This window comes from Saccostrea cucullata, unplaced genomic scaffold, assembly GCF_032062105.1.
Source record: "Saccostrea cucullata isolate Sc308-1 unplaced genomic scaffold, CSIRO_AGI_Scuc_v1 ctg69, whole genome shotgun sequence".
Taxonomy (NCBI): domain Eukaryota; kingdom Metazoa; phylum Mollusca; class Bivalvia; order Ostreida; family Ostreidae; genus Saccostrea; species Saccostrea cuccullata.
This window is the reverse complement of record NW_026939160.1, coordinates 627,539-651,686: the sequence shown is the minus strand read 5'-3', so window position 1 is coordinate 651,686 and position 24,148 is coordinate 627,539. Positions and strand designations below refer to the sequence as shown.

Below are 24,148 nucleotides of genomic sequence, written 5' to 3'. Positions count from 1 at the left end.
CTCCCGCTTATACCATTGGCCATATTAGAAATATATCCTCTCTCTTAATTGCCAGGAGCGGTAACTCCGACTGAATTGAAAGATTTTGTGTAAATAATTGTAAATAAAGTTTTGGGAAATTCTCTTCTGGGAGCTTTTGTTAATTTAAAAGAGTTTTCTGTAATAATTGTTAAGGAAGGAATGTTGTGACTTGCTCATTGGAATTCAGGAAATAAATTATATATCCTGTATCATGTAATTTGTTAAAACTTAAAATTTTAGAAGACTAAAATTATGCAATTAATTTTTTTGAAAACATCTAGATATTTTTTACATCGAATTCTAGAAAAAGGTAAAGATGTACATTTATATTTATTTGTACTTGTCAGTAAATTCATGGTTAACCAGCAAATGAAGAGTTGTTCTCTGAAGTGTGTCTTACTCTAAAATCCTTTATTTTCGATTCAGTGCGTAGACAGTCGAGTAAACTGGATAGAAATTTAGATAAGGTTCACAGCCATTATATACATGTATTAAGCGTAAAATATTTTATTGAAATGTATTACGTTTTGTCAGCATGCCACACAATATCCTTGCCGACAAAATGCATACCCTCTTCCGACAATTCGTATTTTCTTAGAAGATTTTATCCTCACAGATCAATAAATTAATCTGCCAAAAAATTAAATATATGGATGCACGGAAGTTCTGAATTTATTTTAAATCTATTTTTAGCTGAGGAGGTGAGTAGGGAAAAACTAAAAATTGCTTCTGCACTTCACGCAAGCGAAGCTACTGAACGGCTTGGCAGATGGCGACGCACAACAGAAGACAGAGTGCAGTGTGAGAAAACATATGTTGGTGTTTCTGAAGGGGAACTTAACAAGAACTAGGGACACAGTTCAGATTTTCGACTATTTACATTGGAGTACATAACGATATTATCGATCTTTTTTTCGACTTGCATAAGATAAATAAGCTTTATGCGGAACATGGCAATATCGACTGATAACATGTCTGCTATGACGTACAGTGGTTGGGATTTTTCATTCACACGTACGGATTCTAAACGGATTTTGTAAACGGAAATGTGTGCCCTGAATTTACTATTATTTAATTATTATGGAGGTACGTATGTGAATTTCTTACACTGTCACTTTTTAAATGTCCCTGTATACCTTTAGTGGCTGGTCTCATAACGCGCCTTGATCCGCCAGATAGTGGACGTTTGGGCACGTTTGGGGACCTGCCTTTAGTACTAACTTAGATAGAGGAATCTATTAGTTCGATATTGGTTATTTGACGCATTTATGTTAAAGTATAATAATCTTTGACCGTAGGTTTAAACTGATATGGCGGTTAGAAAATTATTACTCATGATAACTCATGCATGATCGCTAAAGCTTTAGATTATTACAGGCTTTTATTTTGCTAGTGACAAGCAGGCTGACAGAAGGGTTTAATCGGAGTGCTGTTGGAATAATGTAACGAGGAAAGTTTTCCACTTTAAAAACCCCACGGAGGGGATATATATTTTTTATTAGTTCCGTGGATTTTTTTTTCTTTTGGAAGTGTCAACATGTGATAATTGTTGTGGGTTGTGGATCACGATGGAGTCTCCGGGAACTTCGGGACCTAGTAACACTCTGCTGGTCCTTCAGCTTAAGTCCCTGGTGGCGTACAAGTCAAATGATGAGTACCTGTATGCCATGAAAGAGGACCTGGCAGAATGGTTCATGTGTCTGTACCAAATGAATATCACTGTGGATAATTTTTTCGAGGTTTTGGAAACGGGTGTCATTCTCTGTGAACATGCCAACAAGGTGAAAGGGTATGCAGACGAACAGAGACAGCTAGGAAGACTGGCTGTCATTCAGTCCAATTTCGTCCGTCGTTTGGAGATTCCACAATACGAGGTTCCATATCGAAAGGAGGTTAAGCCGCAGACGTTTCACGCGCGAGACAACATCTCCAACTTCATCACGTGGACCAAAGATTTGGGTATCCCGGATGTATTGTCGTTTGAAACTGACGACCTGGTGCTCAGGAAGAATGAGAAGAGTGTTGTGTTGTGTCTGCTGGAGATTGCTCGGATCGGGGCCAAACTTGGCATGTTGGCTCCGACCTTGGTACAGATGGAGGAGGAGATTGATGCCGAGATAGAATCGGGGGAACCCCCACCCCAGATAATTACCTGCGACATCAAATCTCTGGATGAAATGGTAAGTCAATGATGTTGATGTTTTGTTTTTGATATTTAGGTCACACAGTTGCCGTTTTTAGGTAGACACCGTACACACTATACATACAGCAATGTCCCCCTAGGGCTGCTCATGGCAATAGTCCGTTAAAACTGCCCACGCTAAAACTGGGACATTGCTTAATTTACCGGAAAATTTCATTTTGATGTACATAAAATCTGATAAAGTTAAAGGTGGTTTTGATCAGATTAAATTTTTATGTTCCCTATCTCTAAACGTTTAACAACAGCAAGACTGTGTAAAACGAACCCCCAAACACAGTTAAGTATACATGTGGTACTTGAAATCGTTTTATTTTTTCTGAATGTGTAATGTGGAACATGTTTAATAGCTTCTGTTCATTGCGAACTTCTTATGTTATTTCCTGTAAAGTAGCGGTAGCAGAATTGAATTTTGAAGTCTGTGTTTTCATTATCATTAGTAAAATGACAAGCATATGATAGATGAAACAGAAGTTTGGAGTTTTCTTGACAACACTAGTTCTGGAATAAAGAACAAGATGTATATTGGATGCCTTAAAATCTGACGTCGTTATGTAATTTTAAGTAGCCAGTCTAGAGGGAACTATTTTGTGTCTTTGCAGTAGTTATAAGGCGCGGAGATGGGCAATTTGACAGCTAGGGCTGACAATTACACGCATCACGATGCAAAATACATGTTAAAATGATGCGTATTATGTTTCTTTTGTTTTGTATGCAAAACACAACTTATTATTACGGGCAATAAATCTATTTCATACCTGAATTGTGTTGAACAAATAGCAGACGATCGCACACCCGGTGTTTTTCGGCATATTTGGAAGGGTTAAACCTATTCATTACCCCGTTTAATCAATACTTGTGATACCCTCTTTTAAAGTTTTTTATTGCTTTATATAATTTACAATGCCAAACGACTTTTCAATCCCCTTTGTAGCATTTGATGTCATGCCAGAAACTGAAAATTAGGTATGGAAGCGCGTTTCATACCATGCTGGAAAGATGTATGTCCTGCTCTGTACAGACAAGTTTAAGACCATTTCCTATTCCTTCAGAATAAAATTAATTAGGGTTTTATTTAGATTAAGCCTCATGCTGACCTAAAAGTTTGGATAATCTCTATTAATATTCAATTAACTTCGGGCAGTAATTGCCAAAAAAGAATTAGACAAGTTTGCGTATGGATTAAACACAGATATTTAAACTTTAAGATTAGTTATGTTAGGATTATGCGTTTTCCACTTTTCATAAATACATAAATTCCAGTTAAACGTTGAATTTACTCATTAATCAAGAAAGGTCTTATTTTAAGAAACTCGTTAACTAGTGTAATAACCGTGACACCTTTATTCAGTAATTACTGTCACATTTCTAAGAATAACTGTCAGGTCGTTTTCTGCGTAAAACTTTTGCATGAAGGACATCTAATACAGAAAAATTATGAGGTTGCATCCTTCAAACCAATCAGGTAAATTACGCAAAGTCACTCACTAGTGAGAGTATCATTTTTTTCACAAAAAATTTGGATCCGCCACAGACTTTGTTAAATGGTCTTTACTTTGTGCTGTCACCTGCTTTGGTTTGTTTCCGGATGTATGATAAGATTGCATTTTGTTCCATTAACCTGAGTACGCGTAAGGTCGCGGTACCGTTACCCACGGTAAATCGGTGTGATAATATTATTCTACATTAATAAAGCAGAGGGCTTTCTCCGGATGTCACCCTTTACTTGTCCATTCAGAGTTTAAACAATTAAAATAGAAAAACAAGCACTTTTAAATTTCAAATAAAGAGATGACAAATAAATATTTTGAGGCAATTGTATTTCTCTTAATTTGAGCTAACACACGAATTTTGCTTAATGTTTATGGAGAGATTATAATTACGTTTTCTGTTCTAGTTTTTTTCCCTTCTTCTGTAAGTCGATGTTGTTGACGGTATATTCCTTTCTGACATGTTTTGTGTATTTCCCTTTTCTCCAGGTAGATAATACATTATTTGAAATTACCTGTCCCCTTTGTCTGTCTTTTCCATTGAAAGAAATACACAATTCCCCTTTAATCTTTTGTCACAAAAAGCTATTTAATCGGATCAGCTTGTTAGAAAACAAAACAAGCTATTATTTTTTGACATATTTTGGGCTTATTATGAAAATGCAATTTAGCGAAAAATATATATGCCTTCATTTTCCCTTGATAACAAAAGACGAAATAAAACTTTCATTATCTACAGACTGTGCACATATCTGTGTATTGTTCCAATGAATGGAGATCACTGTCCCATTTTGAAATTGTCCAAACACTCAATGACAAGCCCTATTTGAGTTGTCTATTTGATTTTCAGAAAAATCATTATAATCTTTGCGTCTTCGTAATTGTAAGAAACCGAGGCAAAATTTGCTTTTTTTAGGAGACCATATTTGCAAAGTGGATTCATTTACTTCTTCTTGAAATAACGTTATGTACATTTAGTAAATGTCTATTTAAGATCTCAAGAGAGTGTGAATTGATGCCTTTAAACTTCTTTTGTTTGTTTTATATTCTGAAAGATTTTAAGCATTTGACTCTTTTTGAAGCATTAATTTCCCAACACTTATGAATCCGAAGGATAGGTATTTTTGTAGGGTAGACGAGCACGTTTTTATAAATGAACTTTTAATGCATGTTTCTTGTTTTATGCGGTATTTTTTTTAAATCGCATTTATCGGTGACTTAACATGCAAAATCAACACTCCGACTGCGATTCTAAATATTTCTAAAACAGAGTATAATGGTCCATTATTCCGCAAGTAATGCAAAACAGAGAAAGCTCTAATTTATATCGAATTCATTCGATTAGCGCATTATGAGTAATGCAGGAATTAAAGTTGTGCTGTTACAACAGCACGAAAATCGACATATTGCAAAAACATCTGGCAGAGAACTTTTCGCAGACGTTAAGGCAGACGGAGAGTTCCTCAAAGAGCAGAGGATGTAAATCCATTAAGATCCTTCGACCTTGATCTAATGATTTAACTTGTGATGAGATCTTGAAACTGTCTCCAATGTTCATGTCATACATTGGTGTAGCCGTGTGGATTTTGTTTAAGTTTCTGGTTGTTTTTTTACCATTGCTCCAGAAGCAGTGTTTTTTATTGACTTGAGGCATGTTTCAAATTGTAGTTTGGTCATTAATGTCCAATCTATACAAGCTAGGAACATGCATTGGGATCAGCTGGATTCATTAAAGGATGCAGTGTAGAGATAGTTGGTCCTTTACATAAGATACATTGCTTTCACAATCTACTAATAAAATCGTTATAACATGCAGATATTGTTGAAGTTTGTGTTTGTGAGTCATCGTGTTGTCTCGACCCGCAGTTAACTTCTGTAAGAACATTCTTAATAATTATAAGCTTCTAAACTTTGCAATGTATGCTAAGGTAATAGTTACATAACTGATGGCTTTGAATTTCGAAGGATATTTGTCGTCATGAATGCCCCCGCCACTAAATGTTCTCTGGGATGCTTGTCTGCTTAAAGGGGGAGAGACGAGACATTGAACTAACCAGCCTATATGTTATTGTTTTGGCACTTAAAGTACACTTGTTATAGTGCTTGGATTCACGGTTGCCCGGTACTTTGGTTTTTGAGATGACATTTGATTAAACACGATACAGAAAATTACAAATATCAACGCCCTGCTACTACACAAATATGAAATACGATATTAATGTACATATGTTTTTATCAGGTCAGACGATCTTGTTTGGTCTTTGTAGAGTAACTTATAAGTGGCTTTCTCTTTCTTGTAGTTGTTGGTATATTCTAGATATTGAATATCTTCAACATAAAATAAAATTGTCTGGTTCCTTTTTATGCAACGTAGGTGTTCTATCAAGAATGTATTTAATAATGATCGATTGCATGCCCCCGTTGCGAACAAATTATCATTTGCGAATTGGAAGACGAGAGAAATATGCAGACTAGCTATACGATCCCATTTGATTAATAAAACAGTGAATAAACATAAATAAAAATACCAGTTAAAACATAAAGTTTGACAGTCAGTAGTCATATGTGTCATATTTAATGGATGCGTAAATCATTCCAGTGTCCGCGTTCCAATGTCACTCTACCTGAGCTGGAAGCATATGTGTGAAGATATCTATATGTTGTTAGTGTATTACAAATACTTATATCAGCAGGTGTAAATGACATCGTGATATATGTACGTTACATATTGACATAATCTATTGATTTTCACCATTCCTGATTAACTACGACGGTTTAACACCCCATGTGGGTCCCAAGGATACGTCCTATAGATCATATTGCAATTGATAAAATATTCTTCCTTTCGGATATCATTGGAATTTTCTCAGTAGACTTGTGGTTGATAGAATGCCTTGACCAGACATTGATCTATCATCTTTCATTAACTGTAATATCTAGATGTGACCCCAAACACATCGTAGACTTTGGCAAATCGCCATTTCTTTTTTTTTTCATGTGAAATAGATGCATGTTTTCGTTACAATCAGAAGAATTCTTCTGGCTTGTAAATTTATTGTTAAGTCATGTTCTTCATGTCAAGAGATGTGTACAAATCTATGCACAAATTTCTTGCAAATGATTGCAATGGAAATCTATTTCACCTATTTTTAATGATCAGCCTCGCTACGCTTTATCGCTATGGTGTCTTGCAAAAACGATTTCAATTTGAAAGCTTACAAAATATGAATCATTTTTATCAACACATATGTTTATATTGTGATATTTTTATATACAAGTGGTATTTGCTTGCCACTAGGTCTTGAACCATTTTACCGTTATCATATATATATCGACTGTATCGAGCGAACTTTGGCAGACCTTCAAATGCTCCCTAGTGTTAATAGCAATATTTGTATTCAGTTTGTAAATCAAGCTTTATAATTTTGAATTTTAATGCAAATATACCCTTGCTAAAATAATACTTCTTGGATACTGAAAATGAACACATGGTTTGAATATTTTGGTCGCTATTATTAACAATAATTAACTACAGTCTACAAAGTGTACGTTGGACAGAAGTTAGAATTTTCAGATTACAACCATTCAGATAAATCTAATTGCACATCCACGATCTACGTTGTACTTTAGAAAAATCGATTTGATTTTTATTTAAAATTGGTTTTGGAAAGTAGTTTATGCAATATTATTGCTTGTTTAAGCTTTCTTTGGAAAGTGTGTCCTTCTAAAAGCACACAGAACAAAGGGGAACAAACAATTTTGAAGTAAGTCGTCTCTCTATCATTTGTTCGTGTGATGGTGTTCCTTTGGTTCAAGTATTTACTTTTGTTCTCGCTAAGATTTAAAAACGACTTAACGTGTTAACTACTTTTCTTTAAAGGGATTCCAGTGTGTACTGTAGTTGGTAGATAAAGTTTACAAAGGGATTTCTTACTGTGATCAATTTTTGGAAGACAAACTAGAGTTTATGGAGTGTTTTTCCAACAACAAAGAAGTATAATTGTTAATATGAATGACAAGGGAACATGTCCGGAAATGGCCTCTAAGGAAATACAGAAGGGTCCTGGGAATTTTTTTTATTAAGGGAAAGGGTTATCTAAGTATACCTAAGATAATTAAAAATTATTGTTGAAAATACCGACGAAAAAACTCAAAAGGCAAAAAAAAAAGTTTATGTAAGAGAAGTTCTGTTTTCAATTCATGCTTGAACCTTAATTATTATCAACTTAATCTCATCAAAATCTTTCGAAGCCATGCGCAATAATTTCAGATGTAGGAAACAAATATCAGTAAATGATATTTTTACGTGAATAACCTAATTAGAACTGAAGAAACTGTAAGCATGTAACCATGTATTCAAATAAATATTTTTGAAAAATTTCAATTAAATTAAGCAGGTGCATTATAAAGTTTCGAGCAATTAGAAGCAGAAACTGCTGTAATGTAATTAAAAACACATTAAGACCTATTTCGAGGTTTTGCAAAACCCCTTGGAGTGCTATACATCGTTTCTTTATTGTCAATTTACATGCATTCATCAAAGCTGCCCTCATTAAAGAAACCTGATCATTGCATTTAATCGCTTAAAAAACCTTAACAAAAAACTTGGATGATTGTACGTGATTGATATTTCGTACAGGCTTGAGTGCCATTTAGCCATTGGATTTATTTCTTCTCTTGATTTTTGGACAAAACTATTTCCTTACAGTCGTTAATTGTGCAAAAACTGCACAGGTATAGAGTCTAATTGACAAGTCACCCGTATAATGGCAATAAAATAAGCTTTATGTCTCGATACACATTTTGGCAGTAGTAAGAACATCTGTGCGAAGTGCACAAAGAGTTCAGATTGTATGTCGACAAAACAGATTGGAAGGAATGCTTTTTATCAACAAGCATCCGGGCCTATTCAGTCAACCTTGTAAGCAGCGTGCGTTACTCATCTTTTAAACATTAAATGAACTAAAATGTTGCGAGTCAAGAATCGCATGTCATTGTTACCATCAGCCCAAAACAAAACAAAAAGCGTGCAATTAGCATAAAACGATGCAATTTACAGCAATGCCAGACGACTTTAGCAAACGTCGGAATGAGTTTTCTTTTGTTCTACACAGCTTCAGGACCAATGACGATTTCGCCATCTGGCAACGCTTTGTCTTGGTGGGGTCATTATGATAATTGTTTTGATTGCAGTCATAGGAATTCGGTATTCCACTGAATTTGGTTCCATAACGTTCTTTAAGGATTCCCTTAGCGTTGTCTGTCATTTTGAAGATAAAGTGGAAAAGTTATTTTATCTGAGACACTGTCATCTTTGATTCATCGTTGTCGTCTGCTTTTCTGAAATCTTCTGACGCCCAAACAAAAGTGATGACTCCATCTTTGACACCGTGTAATATTTCGGTGCAGTAAGGATATCGGATTTAATTAATGTCAGCTTGAGCCGTGAAATTAGATATGTACTACGAAACTTAAAGCTAGGTTCAAAGACTTGCATTATTATATGTTCCTACACTGAAAACAAACACATCAAAACAAATTTTGTTGCATGTATTAATTGTAGTTGCGAACTATGACCATGTTATACAGCAACAAGAAAATTGTCAATTAACATAAATCACAGTTTCATCTACAAAATGTTAACATTTTTTACCCTACAAAATCTCTAGAATCCAGGAGCTTATCTCACAAGACCCCTTGATACCTTTCAAATCCTGGATCTCATTTAATATTTTGGACATTCAAACTGTTTTCACTCATTTCCTGTTAACGATTTTCTTGTACCTATTTTCTGCTTCGTTAAATTTTGCCTTGAGGTTCCTTTCTTCCAGTGTCTCTTCTTGGAGCAATATTGGTCAGTTTTGTTGGGAATTGTACATAGCCACGCAACCATCCTATCAATTCATTATAGATAAGCAATTACCACATCATTCAAATTCGGCACTTTCCTAAATTCAATTACAAAACCTTTCAGGATATTTACAATAGCTAGCTAAGCTTGATATTGACAAAGTGTCATCAGTTGCAATAGACACAAGTGAGAAAACTTTTGCCCAATTTCAAACTTCCGTTTTAATTCTTGTGACCAATTTTGTCAATTGATATGATTGACACGTTTGATTTAAATCACATGCATTGATTATTATAAGGAAAGTTCCGGCTACAGCTCCTTTTAAGATATGTCGCGGATTAGCTATATGCACTTTGTGCGATATTTATCATTACTAAGACGCTTAAGACAGAGAACTTAATTACACCCTTGTTTTCGCTTGTCGTTGCTTGAAACACAACATAGTTTGCAGACCTTCCGATTTCAGGTTTGACTGAGCTTGAAATTGTTTTAAACCACCCCTAATGACACGTTAAGTGTGCCCCTACAGCACACAGACTGTTTCACGAGAAGCAAGATATAAAGATTGTTGATAATTACTGGCAATAATGCCATTGTTTGTACCCAAATATACCCAAGTTAAGATTTTGATTAAGATTATTAGCATGGCGTTATGATTGATAACTGTTCTGGTTTGTGTATTGCCTGGCAGGTATTGTGTAGTCTTATTGTCCTCTTCTAATCAAAAGGTTCTGATTCTGAACTGCAGATATGAAGACACAAACACAAATTTTCGGTGCAGTCCTGTGTTTGGTTGTTAAGGGGTTCCGTGGATGCAATCTTTGCAAGAAAAATTGCAACCAAAAAGGTTGAAAATTTTCAAAATATCGGCAAGTTGCTAAGTTTGCTGTAATAATGCCCGTTGTCTTGGATTGCAAAGACATTCAATCCCCTGGGATCACACAGGATGAGGAGGTTTATTCCAGCGATTTTAGGCTTGATTGGGATTTAGCGAATTGCGAAGAAGAGGTAGGTCATATCCTTTAAGTTGAGCTTTGCTTTCTGGGATTTTGGAGCATTTGCTTTCGGGGATTTTGGATCACGATTTCAAGGTTGAGGAAGGGTTCTTTCTTTGAGGAAGGATTCTTTCAATCTTGGATTCCAAACAGTGACCCAAGATCCGATTGGTGATATCCTGCCAATTTTTCCTCCTGATAACGACGGACTTGTGCCTGAAAGGTCCGATCTCTGGAGAGATTATCATGAGACGTTTATGACTGAGGACAAGTGTTGGCATAATTTTAGTAATATGTGTTAGAAAAGTTAATAACCGTAACATAACGATCACAGGGCCTACTTGGCAAATGAATGAATACTCGTAAATTGTCCCGAAAAGATTACTATATCTAGATCACAAATGGGAGTCAAACGGGTTTAGTCATTCTGAGAGATAATGTATATTGATACATAAATTCATAAACCTGAATCAAATACATGATGTATGTAGTGCAGATCTGATCAAAGTATTCTATGAATTTGTTTTGATGTATGTAATGGATGACGTTTGTCTGCCCTACACTTTAATAGCAAAGAGTGTTAAATGGTTTTAATTTTTTTTTAGATGTTTTTGATAAGCAAGAATTCCATTTATCTTTGAACAAGTTATTCCCGATTTAATGTTCTTTCCGGAATGTAACACAGATAATGGTTATGTCCTGTTTATTGTGAAAAACTTCGTCGTCGCGTTCGATTGGAATTGAAAGAGATGGGTGTGTTGGTTTACAATCCGAATGGAAAAGAAATGCGAATAAGAAACACGGGAAAGTGTGTTTGATACGATTTTGTCACGAACCCGTAATGTATCAAAGTAAAAGATGCCTTGATCAAAACAAATTATATTTCTTTCTTACTGGACTTGCACTAACATCAAAACAAGCTTCGATCGTATATCCTTTCCTTAGCATTTAAGAAGATGTGCAAACAGCTGTTAGTTGGTCGTAGATCGGCTTTATAAAACAGATTGTGCGATGGAGTTGTGAACAAAGACATTAGGAGCCCACTCTTTCTCCTCTTTTTGTTTCTTGTAGTTTTGACATGAACTCATACAGAACTACACGAAAAACTGTAAAATTTATAACATATTGTAAATCGTATTCCTTATCTTTTTAACAAGACGATCCAACATCTTTGAACGCATTGTTAAGTATCTTTCTTCACGTTTTGGCACCGGTTTAAAAATGATCAGAGTTTTTCTTGGCAAGAATCAAGATTTATTATCTGTAAACACAAATTTTTCCAAACCTAAAATATCATTTCTGTGTGAAATATGGAATGAAGAACGTCGAACACAGCATGAAAGCCAGTGCGAAACTTCAAAAGATTAAAAAGAATCTCTCAAAGTTTTCAAGATATAATCTTCTTGTCAAATGAGGTTTCAAGAGCATTACCTATCTGTATAAATGGAAATATTGAACTGGACACATATACATGGGTTTAAGGGCTGGGAATTATCGGATATAGCTTAATGATTTTCATTTAATTAAACGACATGAGTAGCGGTCTTATGTCGTAGTGAAACGTAACAAATTTGTAACCAAAAATCAATCCCTCTTGTCTTAAGTCTTGGTTTATTGCCCTCTTGATCTGACTGCTATATCAAGTCATGGTACTTACAAGGCCCTATGCCCAAACAAAGGTTTGCTTTGGAATGTAGCACTGACTTAGTATGGATTAGTCTTATCTTGTCTGTATTCAAGAGAAATCAATGATTGATTCATTCAAATCAACATTCCTAAAGAAAATGTCAACAAGGGGTCGACGTCCAATTTTCATATCGAACTCTCCTTGCCGGAATAAAGTAAATTGAATGCCCTCAAAATGTAAATGACTGTGTGTGTGTATTTAGTGTGCTGGCCAAAAATTGTACTTTCTGGTACACTATATGTTTATCAGTAGTGTCTGGGAAAATCTCTCACAAAAGTTCAATGAAATATAAAGGATTTAAAAAAATCCCTTTACATACATTTTGTTTGTTGTTCCATACACAATTTAAATCAATATTTAAAGTATCGATAATAAACATAAATGCTTTGCGAGTTTCCATTTAACATCACAGAATATATACATTTACCTAAGTTAAAAAGGGAAAAGAGGGTAGCGCACCGTGAAACATTAAACAATGAACATTTGTTTTAGGTAAAAGCATTTGTCGTAACATGTCTTTAACCGAATCGATCGTAATCAATTAAAGTGAGAGGTTCTGGTAAATATTGCGTCCATTATGAATATTGTAGGCACCCACGGCTGACAATTCTACTACATTGATTCCACTGGCACGCGGGTCACAGTTATGGCAGCTTAACATCAGAAGCCATGTTCTGTCAAGTTTCATTTCTCCATCTTGACTTACTTTTGCAGAATCTCCTTTTCGCAGAACTTGTTCTACGTTCTTTATGGATTATTGTTATTTAGATATTTGTGCATCTTTTAAGCTGCATTTTGCTTATTGCTTTCTTTTTGTGACAATTTTTGCATGCTCTGTATATTCTAAGAAGTATTTATGGTCTTGAATCTTAAAAGGATTATATAAACTAAAGTACCAATTTCAACAACTTAAGTTAACGTTTACGTGGAAATAACAGTTCCTAGTATAATAACAGTTCCTAGTATAAACACTTTCTGGAAGTTGCAAATAATGGGTGTTACAGTCTCGATAGAGGAAAATGGTTTCACTGAAAATTTTGAAAAAGTGCAAACTTCAGAAAACGCCGTTAATAAGAGTGAAGTGGTTCGATTGTCATCTGTCGATGATATAATAAGAGTTCTTCAAAAACTGGATGATGCCCGATTAGAGAAAATTCCCATTCACCCCGATATTGATGATAAAGTAAGTTAATAAAGTATAAGTGGAAATTTTAGCGAGACGCAAATTTAGCGATTTGTCCTTAAGAACTGGTAATTAATTTTTAGCGAAATGTAATTTTATCGATTTTAAAATGCATATTAAAGAATTGACTACAAATAAAACGCAATTTCTTTTTAGCGATATTCAATTTTAGCGATTTTGGCACCCTCGCTAATAATGCCAAAATTAAATCCTTGCTAAAAATTCTACTCATAGTTTCTTTTATTTATTGTTTCCACCTTATAGTTTCTTTAATTTATTGTTACTAGTTAAAATACAGTGTACCTTACGTTCTTTCTATTGTGTGAATTAATGACTGAAAGCACTCAATTTATCGTGTAAAAGAAAAGAGAGAAGTCGGCCAATTTCTTGTTCTGTTTAGAGATCGTGAAACCAGATAGATATTTTCCTACGACCATGGCGTGCCTTCATTTGTGGATCTTTTATATTAAAAATATACACATCGGATAGAACCTTTTGACGTTTGGTGTAAGAGGGTTAGGTTGCCGTCATTGTAGAATTGTTTTTGTCGTGTCCCACATTTATTTATTTCTTGAACAATATCCAATAGGTCAAATTACCTGATTTTTAGAAATCTGTCGAGTCTGCAATAAACCAAGTATTGTAAGGATGCTGCATTTGCTAACAATTATTTTAAACATCACACTGAAATAAAACACTTACTTCATATCTAAGGTTTCCATTATTTATTTATTTTTCAAAGTTCCATAGTTCGAAAGATTACGAATTTTCATTTATCATGATTGAATCATGCAGTGTACTATCATTAAAAATCAATTCATCTCCGACCAGAAAGTTTGTAATTTCACGAAGGTGTAATGATACTACAGTGTGATTTAGTCTTTTGACATCATAATGATCCGATGATAATGATCTGAGAATCTATAAAGTGTCCCAGGTTATCTCTAGTTTAAATGTTAAAATGTTAAATGACGGCAGTGTTCGAAGCTATGTAAGAGAGATAACTCTAAATACAATTTGCTGCAAGTTCCAAACTTTCAGTGTGTGAACGTTGAAAAAACGAAGAAAATTGCAATTTCTTTCATATTTCTGAATTTTTTTCGTTGTATATACTCCACGTATTATTTATTTTACACTAGTTATTTCATTTTTTTAGGTGAAGTGGTTGGCCGGACGATGTACCTGCCCTGTACAATTCCCCATCATCAAGGTCGGGGAGGGAAAATACAAAATAGGGGATTCTCAGACACTAGTTTTTGTGAGGGTAAGTCGGGATTTATAATTTCTTTTCAGATATCAGGAAAAAACTAAACAGCTATTTACTTATGTATTATTTTCCATAAAATAAGCAAAACTTATTGACGCTCCGATATTATGAATTTTTTGCTGTGAAATTGTAATACATGTAGCAATGCGAATGAGTATAATATATTTTTCTCTACTTTTTTTTTTAGATATTACGTAAGCATGTGATGATCCGGGTGGGTGGCGGCTGGGACACACTAGAACATTATTTAGATAAGCACGACCCCTGTCGCTGTGGATTTTCTGGTAAGATTTACTCCCCCCCCCCTTCCATCGCTTTCATTCGTATTAGCCTTTGTTTTCATTCATCTCCCCCAGAATGGATCTTTAAATTTATCTTATTTCATATATTTTGAAGACTGAAAACAAAAACAAAAAAACGCTTTTGCATGAAATTTCCAAGTCTTTATGATTCGACCTTTTCTCTTTACAAAGACGGCAATCGCTAAAATTCGATGTATCCTGTTTTTAAAAGATATTCCCATTCTATTATGATCAGGTGTAGAATCGATAAATTCTCGAAAGTCACTAAAAGTTTGAACAGCTAAAAGATCAATACCACATGATCAATAGAATTACTATTGACATACATTAGCGGTGCTTTATAAAATTGTACAGGCATTGTTCGTAATAAAACAGTCCTATTAATTAATAAAATTAAATATCCAGAATCAATTCGTTCTATAAACGTACCAAATTAATATTATTTTAGACCAACCAGTTATTTTTAACATTTAAGTAAAGGTATGAAGGTATGAAAAGGTTTCCAATTTTAATTAAAGGTGAAAGGCATACATATGTGCCTCTGGTATTTGGTATTTTCACATATTGGTCACTGATTTTGAACACTTTTTTTTTTAAAAATAAATTTTAATTTTGAAAATTTTGAATCTTGGAAATAATATCTGAAAGAGTTCATTCAGTGCCATCCCATCAGAAACATTTTGAAGACAAGATTTTTATTCAATATTCATGCAGTAAGGAACAAGGATTTTCCTCTGGACAATCCGTGAAATTTTGCAAAAATAAATTGCCCTGTGCCTAATAAGGTAATAATTTCCTGTCTACCAAAACATATATGGGTGGAATTTAATTGAGATCGAGTTTTAATAAGTATAAATTCCTTTATATTTGTAATCCTACCATAATTCTCTTTGAAAATATACTCAATATACTGGCCCATTTAAACTATGTGACGTCAGACAAAATGGACCGATTCTATGTAATGAATACGGAATAGGAAATAAACATCATAAATCAACACGATTTATTGAATGTTTTGAAGTAAAAGAGAAGACACATGGTTCATATTGGAAAGTGCAAATAAATATAAAAGATAAAAATATCCTGATTTTGTAGCGTTCTGTTATTTTTGCACGACTAACTAAACCTTGATCCTTTGCTATAGACATTATTACAGGTATAAGTTTATACGTCTATATATATAATATATGCAAATGACTTATCCATACCAAGTATTGAGTGCTGGATAAATATACTTAACGAGATTTTTCAGACCACTTCTTGTGATTTATTAGACCCATGAATATTATTAAAAGATACTTTGAATGGTTTTTTAGTTGAATTTATTCATAACTACCCCCCGAGAATGGTTTCTTTGCCATTGGTGGGCATTCAATTAAAGGTCGTGTATTAGAACGCATTCATTCAATTTATGAACTCTTAGTACATTTTCCCTGAGTTTAAACAAATTTTAATTAAGATATTTCAGAAACTAAGATAAGTAAGTCAAATTTGGAGTGTGATAAAACCTCACAGTGGGTTATCACTGCGGCCAATAGTTTCAAATTACCTGGAAATTAAGTAAATAAATGGTATCTTTCAATCGAATATTGATTTGCTAGACCCTTGATTTTATAATGTACAGTGTAAATCTATGTCCTTAGGTATGTAAGAAAAAGTAAAGATATGATTGAATTTGTTGTCTCGCATGAAATGATAGACATGAAACCTATAAAGTCTTCCCGCAAAATAAAATTATTTCAAAATTAACGTATAAAAAATGAACCTAACATTTCGGTTGCGGAGAAACCCAAAATCGGTCATTTCCCTCAAAGACAATCTTTTCGAGAATCATAAATTTTTAGACCCACTCCTGTGTTTATTGCTTTGCAATTATAAGGTAAGGTTAATAAATCCAGGTTTACCTCGGGCCCACTGTTGAAGGAGAGTTTGCGTAACAAATCAAGAAAATATATCTACTTATGACTTTATTAATGTGATTATGTATGAAAATCACACTCTGATTCGGATAATATAAGGATTTGCACTGAATGAAATCAAGTTCTTTAAAAGATCTAATCCTAAAGACGGAATTTTACATTTCTGAATCATGATGTTTGAAATAAAGTTTAATAATTTGTGCACCTTTGTATTAGCATATTTTGCATTCTTAATCTCTTGAAAATGTTAAATCTTATGTAGAATTTTATTTATCATGTGTTAAATGATAAAAAAGACACTTTAATTTATTTCTGTGTGCAGAGTCATGCCCACTTAAATGATTCTGCATTTCAGTTGTATTTCCAAAACACCTGTTATTATTTCGCCTGAAATAGTTGATGAGGCATGTTACATATATAATAATAATCATTAAAAAAATTTCATTGTGCATTATTGAACTGTAACGACGATTGACATAGCCCAAGATCAAAGGATTTTTAAATAGAGTTATATCTTGATTAAATTATTTTTAATCTCTTGTAAGTTTAAACAGGTCGTGATATGACAAGATATAAACATCTGCTTTCACAAATTCAGTTTTTCAATAGAATCTGTCTCAAAATATCTAGACTCCTTTGAAAGTCTAAAAAAAAATCTATTTTAAAAAGTTTCTAAAGTTTTTAAAATTATTGACATTTCCACTCCTGTTTTGGGGGTGACTAAACATTAGAAACCCGTAAACAAAGATCAAAACTGAAGTAAATCTCATTATATCAACATCCGCGTCATTGGTCTTTTTTATGAAAACAAACATTTAAACTACCTTAAGAGTTCGTCATTCTGAACTTACTGACACAATTTTTATCTATCTACAGGTCATCGAAACACACCAGTTCCACAATCTCAAAGACCCCAGGGAACCCCCACCCGCCGGGCGAGTACCCCCTCATTGTCTCAGACCTTGCCATTGAAGTCTCCCAGAAAAATCTCAGTTGGTCCAGTGTCGCATTCCATTTCGGAAGCTTCTGAAAGGACTCATTCGCCAGCACGCATGCGTAGCGCGTCGCCTGGCCCTTCTCCAGGAAAGCTTAACACTCAAAGTGTCACTCAGAACTATGGAACAAAACCTCCCGTCTCTCCGCTATCTCCGACGGGAAATGTAAATAATGTCAATTTTAGTGGTCAGAGGACTAGTACAGTGATCGCCAATTCCAGAAGAAGCCAGTCTCCGGCCCCTGTTAGTCGCCTGCGATCACCGTCACCCGTGTCAGGAATCAATAAGGCATTGCAACCACGTGAGCAGACGACCAAAGTATCGCGCCCAGCATCCCCTACCAAACGATGCCCGTCCCCGTCCCCCAGTGCACGGAGCGCTTCCCCGGCCCCCAAAAGATGTACCTCACCGTCATTTCATGTTTCCATGTCCCCGGCGCCAAGTAGGAAGAATAGCCAGGCAACTCTCGTCTCCAATTATTCAAGGTAAGAGAAAATCAATTTTCACCTCTATCTTCAATAAATGAAAGGAATATTGAGCACTTCATTGTTGGCACATATGAAATGAGGGTGTCATTTTGCTCACTTATTGATCTCACAATGATTTTGAATAAAATGGAACAAAAACCTATTCAATAGTGTTCTTCGATTTTTCTCATTCCTGAAATTTCATTCAATTCATCATTGTTATTAAATGAAAAATAGGGTGTTGGAATTTCAGGGTTAAGGTAGAATCACATTGAAAGGCAGTGTTATGTTCTCTTTAGTGTGATCGCAAGAAGGACCTTTTCAAGTAATCTGCACATATTGTTGTCTGTAATGACATTAATGGACAATTAACCAGTATCAAATGTCTGAAACATGCAGGTTCGCAGATTGAGATTTATCAAATTAGGTACTACCATTTAAATTTCTTTGTCTCGAAATCAGCTTATGAGCCCTTCATTATTCACTTTCATGTAAGACTTTCGACAACAAATCCTTTTCTTTTGACATAACCATCAGATATCAAATAAATCGACAAAAACCTTCTCTAATTTTCTAAAGATTTTCACACACACCTAAACGGAATGTTTGTATATACCGCGGTAGATATTTAATCATACATACTTTTCTAAACGTGCACGAACGCATCTTAAAGTTTATGTCTCGAGAATAAAACTACCTTGTGCTTCGTTTCTTTTGACATTTAAATATTGTTTTCATAAATTTACCTTTAAACTTGAAATTTTAAAGACATTGTTCGAATATTCAACCCTTCAACAGAATACTTATATTCGATCCGTAATGGAGATAACCAAATCTGCAATATATTTCCTTTGTCTGGAGACAGTAGTCGCGAAGCAAAGAAAGAATATATACGTAATCGTTTGGACTTAAAGTGTGTGTTTTATTATTTTACGACCTGCGTATGGTGACATAAAAACAGATACAACCCGCCAAAGACGGGGTAATTATCGGCAACTGACGACATGGCCCTATCGAAACCAGTTGGCAGATATCCTGAATGTGGTTGGAATTTCACCCGTTTTCTTCGTGATCTGTTACAAATTCTGTGTATCGATTTTCATTCCTCCTAGCGTCTTGTTTAGGTTGTGAGGAACCCTATCTCTTCACTACAAAGGCCTGCCACAGTGGGATTAACTATTCCTCTCGATAAGGAGAATTTCATCAAGTGTATTGAAAAAAAAATCATTTCAATTTTAAAAGTGGAATAGGCCATAAAAGCGTCAGGTAGAAATAGCAATCTATTTAAATGAATTTTTATATGATGTGTTTACGTTTCAATTGTTTCGATCAGATTTTTAAAACGGCATTGATTAGAATTCTAAATAGTAATTGTGTGGGCATTTCTTTCAATAGGGATTGCATTTTTAAAATGCGTCAGCATTCCAAGGTTTCTGTAAGACTGGTCTTGAACTGTTGGTCATCGTGAAAAAGCAGACTAATTGAATACTTGAAACATGATATAAAATTAAAGTTCCTTGATATTGGACAGTATCCAGTTAACGTTTTGGTTATGTGCTTGAGGATATGAAAAAGATCGTCTTTTAGTTTTGTTTAAGATTCTGTTTGTGAGTAAGTGGTGTCTTTTCATTAGAACTTTTAAGGATTCTTTATTATTCAGACCTAGATTTACTGTATTGTATTGTATCGTAAAGTGACTGTGTAATCTAGAAATCATATCACACTGATCAGTCAAATGATCTAAATAAGATTTGTTTTGTTTACAGATCAAAATCAATTCCAAATACTCCACGTGCAGATCGTCGCCAGCTTCCTCAGCGCCCAAGCATGGATTCCGAGGGAAATGACAGTGTAGGAACAGACGATACCTCAGGCTCCAACTCCATGCAGCCATCTGTTGATATCAACCAAATCAGTACAATGACTTTGGATGAGTTTAAAAACTTACTGAATAGTGCGCTATCAGTTCCAAATGGAAATGCCTCTGAAGGAAGTCTTGAATCTCCAAGATCACAGAGTAGCACTGATAGTTCACGAAACATATCATCATATAGTGGGAACAGATCTGTGAAAAAGCCGCCAATTAGTGAAAAACCATCCAGGTATAAGTATACTGGAAATGTTAGTCGCAGTTTGGATACCAAGTCTTTCAATGGACAGAATGCAAGTAATGGATATTTCGAAATGGAGAAACCAAAACGGACAATACTGGCCTCTTCTACTATTTCTAGACCGAAAACACCAGTGTCTAGTTCTGTGTCAAGACCCAAAACTCCTGTAAGTTCAACTGTTCAAAGACCTAAAACACCGGTAAGTTCGGTTCAGAGACCCAAAACGCCAGTCAGTACAAGTAATATTCAAAGACCTAAAACTCCAGTCAGCACTGCTCAGCGACCTAAGACGCCACTAAGCAGTGTATCTCGTCCAAAAACACCTGTTAGCACCGTCCAACCTACCCCTGTTCAAAATGTCTCGAGACCAAAGACACCGACGTCTTCATATACAGTGTCTCGTCCAAATCCTAATACTACAAGAACAATGCAAAGTAATGTTTCCAACAGTCCAAAACCTCATAAAAAACTTCACGAGTCCAAGTCGGATTCTGTGCTTAGCGAACGAGAACGGCCTGTTCAGAATGTGAAACCCAATGTCAGTTATTTGTGCATTTCTTCAGAAGACACAGAAACTGAAGCTTCCTCTAGTTTCAAAGGAACTGAAACTTATACTATATCTAGTGATAATGTCGATTCATTATGTGATTCCAAAGACGTTTCTTCATCGAGAATGACCCGCAGTATTACTGACCCGGGACCTGAAAAGGAAAACACACCCGAAAAAGAGGGAACAAAAAGTCAAAGTAATGACTCTCTCATTGCAAGTTTTACTGCATTACAAAAATCTATTCAGGAGCTTCGAAATCGGGCACAACAAGCATGTATAGCTGTGGAAAATAACAAAAAGGCAGAAACAAAGCCAACAGAAGTCAGTAAAACGGAAGATACAACCAAAAATTCAGCTTTAAGTACAAGCAATCCATCAAACGAAACAGTCACAATAAAACGTCCATCAACACCCAGTGGTAGACCATCCACTCCATCTTTGATTCCAAGACCAATGACACCGGTAGGAAGTGCTTCCAAATCTTTAAGTTTGACGCAGACGATTGAGCCAACACAACCAGAAACTGTTCGCCAAGAGAGACCACCTACTCCTAGGAAGGCAACGATTCTTGCTAAATCGCCTTCCGCCAACAAAGCTGCCGCAAACACTCAGAAAAAGAACACATCTTACACTAGCATGTATATGCAACGACGATCAACAACGCCTGGTCCAAATGAGTTTTCACAAATAGAGAAAGAAGAGCGTACTGAAATCCCTCGGTCCAAGACACCTGGGCCAGGAAACAAGCCTAGTACTGAGCAACCTAAGTCCTATGTAAGTCCCATACGAAGACTTACCCAAAACCAACAGCAAACACCAACTCTCACAGCCCGAGAAATTCCAGAGTCTGATTACAACAACCAAAGAGAGCGAAGAAGTGTATCAGCTAGTCCAGCAACACCAAGAAGGTCCACTGCAACAGGCTCAAAATCGAAAACTCCAGTTAAGCAAGACTCTACCGAGGAAACTATTATGGTGACTGTGAATCGGGACAGTGGACGACATAAAATCAATGTAAAAGACGGAGAAGAAACAAAATACAGAACAACAAAAACAACCACTGGCCGAATCATAGCTCGTGCTACAACGCCAACTAACCAGCGAGCATCTACTGAAAGCCTAGATAGATCTCGGAATGTAAAACCTGCTGCAGAAACTCCTCGTTACCGTCCAAGACCTAGGAGTGTTGATCCAGAGAACTGGAATCGTAAAGCGAACAAAGATGAGGAAGTTCTGCAAGTACAGAGGAAGGAATCTGGTTCACATGTTGTTAACAGAACGGAGGCATGGGTAGAATCGGCGGCAAAGACTATGAATAAAACATCCACCAGAAACAAGAATCCGGCTGGGATTTTACGCAGATCAAAAACTCCTAATCCATGTGATTTTGACCAGTATGATATGGAGTCGCGTCCACTTGAAGAAATTAAAGCTGCCTTGACTCTTCCAGTTAACGGTCTTCGAGATATATCAACCGAGGAACTAGAAGCGCCACCTGAGGATCCTGAGATGTATGAAACCATGGAGAAGCTTTTCCAAAAAATGCGTGAAAGGGAGCTTAAGGCCTCTGTAAACGAGACTCCTGGGGGAGGTTTCATGGGGGACATTGATGTTAACTGCATGGAAAATGAAGATACTTTAGGTAGTGACGAATTATCGTTGGATAGTAATGAAAACATTAAAAGAAGAGGAAACTCTCCTGCAGGAAAACCAAGCTCACACAGATCTTCTGGATCCAGTGCAAAAGGCTCTGTTCCGTCTACTCCCAGATCTAAAACGCCGTCGTTTTCATCATCTAAATCTCAACCAATCAACAGACCTGTTTCAACTCCTCCTCGGCCAAGTACTCCAACTCGCTCATCTGTAAATTCCTCAAGGCGATCTAGCATGAAATCTAGCAATGGATCGGTTCCGGAATCTCCTATCACTGCTGATGTTGATCATGCTGTGGTAATTGTATCCAAAATAAAAGAAATCCTAAAAACAAATCCACGCAAGGACAATATACAGGGACCAAAGTCAAGAATTCCAGCCCCAAAGTCACTAAGTTCTAGTGGAAAATCAAGATCTTTTTCAAATTTGTTCAATATGGGCACTCAAGAGACATCATTTAAAAAAGAATCTAGCCCTGTGCACAACAATATTAATGGTACTATAAATGGGGAATATTATGACGATGAAATGGATGAAATTTCCGGAATTACTGCCCGAGCTGAATCTAATGATCAAACAGGAAACGTACGCAGTCAATCCGGAACGAAGACTCCAGTTCCAAAACTAGCTACTCCTTTAACAACAGGCCGAACAGCTGTCCTTAACCGAGAGTTGAGCACGGAAAAGTCAAATAAACTGGTTCGTGCAGTGTCCATTTCAAGTTTGTCTAGCTCTTCAAATACATTGTCGTGCACTTATGGAGAGGAGGAAGAATTCGTGTAAATCTCGTCTGCCTTTTTTCGCATAAAAATTTATCTGTGATATTTTGGACGTTTCTGTGTGTCTTATGCAAGGGTCCATTTCTCTTTCGCCTTTTTATCTAGGTTAGAAATATCCATTACTTTAGCATGGAGGGTCATCATGTTGCTTTTTGTTTTTTTGTCTGAAGGAATGTTTTGGGATTTGACATGCAATATTGATGAGAGAACTGACAGAATAATTAATGGCCATTTATCTTGCGTTTTTTGTATTTTATTTAGTTAGCACATTCCAGTAATCATTCCATGACGTCAGACAAGACCATCATCCAAAGGCTCAATAACTTTATTTTGTCCCCACCCCTCTAAAGCTTTATGTTGTGACCAAATCTACACTCAACACAGTATTTTAAGAAATTCCAAAATAAATCCTTTTGTACTTTAATGGCTTCGAATGGTAAAAGGGCCTATGTTTCATGTGTGATTTGTGCCAAATACATCCTATATTTTGTCCAATCAGCATTGTACTAATTTGACATTGACGCGTGAGAGAACAAACGTCACGAGCGCATCTAGCTGTAGCACCGGAAGTCGTCCATGTTGAAAAAAAAATGTCTGTGATCATTGTGCTTATTTATGTCTTATTTATTTGAAATTGGAAATATTATATAATGCAATAAAAACTCAGAAAATTTATAA

The 24,148-nt window shown here is 35.5% G+C and overlaps 1 protein-coding gene across 1 annotated transcript; it reads left to right on the top strand.

The window, feature by feature from the left end:
* Window positions 1–751: 751 nt before the first annotated feature.
* Window positions 752–24,148, top strand: LOC134252370 (GAS2-like protein 2B). Its single transcript, XM_062734834.1, has 6 exons — window positions 752–1,107; window positions 1,415–2,201; window positions 14,584–14,691; window positions 14,882–14,978; window positions 17,792–18,395; window positions 20,144–24,148. The coding sequence occupies exons 2-6, from the start codon at window positions 1,590–1,592 to the stop codon at window positions 23,472–23,474; spliced, it is 4,752 nt and encodes a 1,583-aa protein (XP_062590818.1). The 5' UTR covers window positions 752–1,107; window positions 1,415–1,589; the 3' UTR covers window positions 23,475–24,148.